At 38.0% G+C, this 1,882-nt stretch overlaps 1 protein-coding gene across 1 annotated transcript; it reads left to right on the top strand.

Moving 5' to 3' along the window:
• The first annotated feature begins 214 nt into the window (after nt 1-214).
• On the top strand, nt 215-1,279 carry LOC139900583 (uncharacterized). The gene is made up of 3 exons (XM_071883351.1): nt 215-304; nt 382-571; nt 747-1,279. Exons 1-3 carry the CDS (start codon nt 215-217, stop codon nt 1,277-1,279), a joined length of 813 nt encoding a protein of 270 aa, XP_071739452.1.
• Nucleotides 1,280-1,882: the final 603 nt, after the last annotated feature.

The raw sequence follows: 1,882 nt of genomic DNA, 5'->3' as shown, positions 1-1,882 counted from the left end.
GAAGATAAAAAAATATCTGGTTTTTTGCATGCTATTAATCCACAGTGGCATACGACACTTGTGCGAAGATTGCGAAGGGATGTCCCGCCGACTTTAGCTAAAGTGAAACAAGAGACATACGACTATCTTCGAGGTGGAGAGGATAACACTATCACCCCTGCATGTGGGTGGGGTAAAGATAAAAGTTGGTGAGATGACAATGATTCTTTTCATGATGGCAATAGCGATAATTACCGCGGTCCTGGATACCCACGGAGAAATGGCAGTGGTGGTTATCCGTGAAATGATAGATATCAAGGCCACAGTGATAACCATGGATATGTCCGTGGAAATCACTATTCCACGCGCAAATGGAACAACGAGTTTTTCAATATCATTCAGATGCTAACAAAAACACCTAAGGAAATTCTGTTGCAAGAAAGAGTTGCTAAGTCTTTTCCTGATCCGCATCCTTTAGGGGAAAATAGTAGGCGAGATAAATCTAAGTTTTGTATTTTCCACGACGATTACGGTCATGATACCAATCATTGTAGAGACTTGGCGGAGCTGATCGCAGAAGCATATGAGCAAGGCAAGTTATAGCATTTAATTGCGCAAGGTATGGTAACCACTGCGAATGCGATTATCTTGTCGACAGAATCCAATGCTCCACAAGTACCAAACGCTGCTGATCGCAATGCTCCCGAAGTAAAGAATCTTGGGGTAAAAATGGTCAGTAAGAAAGAAAATCAACGCGGAATTCTCAGGATTTCAAATATTTGAACAAATTGCAAGTTGGCAATGTCCTGCTATTACTTTCACTCCTGCAAACTTGAATGCGGATTTGGATAAACCAGTGGTGGTTTCATGCCGCATTGCGAATACTGGTATTATAATTATGAAAGTTCACGTTGACACTGGTAGCAGTGTAGACATAATGTATGAGCAATGTTTTAGCAAGTTGCCTGCAATCATTAAAGCATTGATGAAACCTACTGCGGTTTCGCTCGCTGGATTTTTAGGAGAATCAACTTGGCCTATTGGTCAGTTAGAATTACATATTGAGCTAGTTGATGATCGCGATGAAACGCTAAGGCGTAAAGCTTTGTTAAATCTTTATATAATGCGAAATCAGTCACGATTCAATATGATTCTTGGGCGAACTGCTTTGCGCATGTTTGGCGCAATCCCTTCTACAATGCATGGCATGGTTAAATTCTCTACTAATGAGGGAATAGGCACACTAACTTATGCGAAAGTAGAGCCATTTTTGTGCCATGAATACGGTGACCGAAAGTAGGGGAGTTGAGGGGCATTCAGTCAATTATGAATGATGCGAATATCTGTAATAGAAAGTTTGTGGCAGAATGCTTAGTCAAATATGATCAATGATTGATATGCTATTTTCTGCAATTTGTATTGCGAAAAAAAAATATTGAATAAAGCAAAATTAGTTTCAGTGTTTGTGATTGTTTCTATACAAAACAAAAACACTACGTGTGGCCACACGTAGTGCTTATTTTACCGAATACAATTGCTTGATTTTCTTAACACTTAATTAATGTTTGTATAAGTATATTTAAAACTCTGCGGATACTTTTAACAAAAGACATGGTTTTCGCTAAATATGGCATGTTTAAAATTATAGTAATGCGAATACATATTATGAAATTGCCCACTTGTGTTATACAGTAAATGTTGCGAAAGAAAAAAATTTGCTAAGTATTTGATCTTGCCAATACTTAGATGCTTCGCAATGCTAAAATTGCCTAAGGATCGATTTGTCGGACTTAGAAGATTCATAATGAATAAAAGATTGTTTCGCATAAGTACGTGTTTGTTATGTGCACAATAGCGAATGTGGAAAATGTAAAGGGCAAGTCTGAATTATGGATACATGATA

This window comes from Rutidosis leptorrhynchoides, chromosome 1 (assembly GCF_046630445.1).
Source record: "Rutidosis leptorrhynchoides isolate AG116_Rl617_1_P2 chromosome 1, CSIRO_AGI_Rlap_v1, whole genome shotgun sequence".
NCBI lineage: Eukaryota > Viridiplantae > Streptophyta > Magnoliopsida > Asterales > Asteraceae > Rutidosis > Rutidosis leptorrhynchoides.
This window is presented reverse-complemented; position numbering and strand designations above follow the sequence as displayed.

Excerpts from the sequence above, each read along its gene's own strand:
- LOC139900583 (XM_071883351.1), top strand. The coding sequence starts at position 215 with ATGGCAATAGCGATAATTACCGCGGTCCTGGATACCCACGGAGAAATG. Across the intron at positions 305-381 it reads TGATAGATATCAAGGCCACA|ATGCTAACAAAAACACCTAA; the intron begins GTGATAACCATG and ends AATATCATTCAG. Across the intron at positions 572-746 it reads CGCAGAAGCATATGAGCAAG|GATTTCAAATATTTGAACAA; the intron begins GCAAGTTATAGC and ends CGGAATTCTCAG.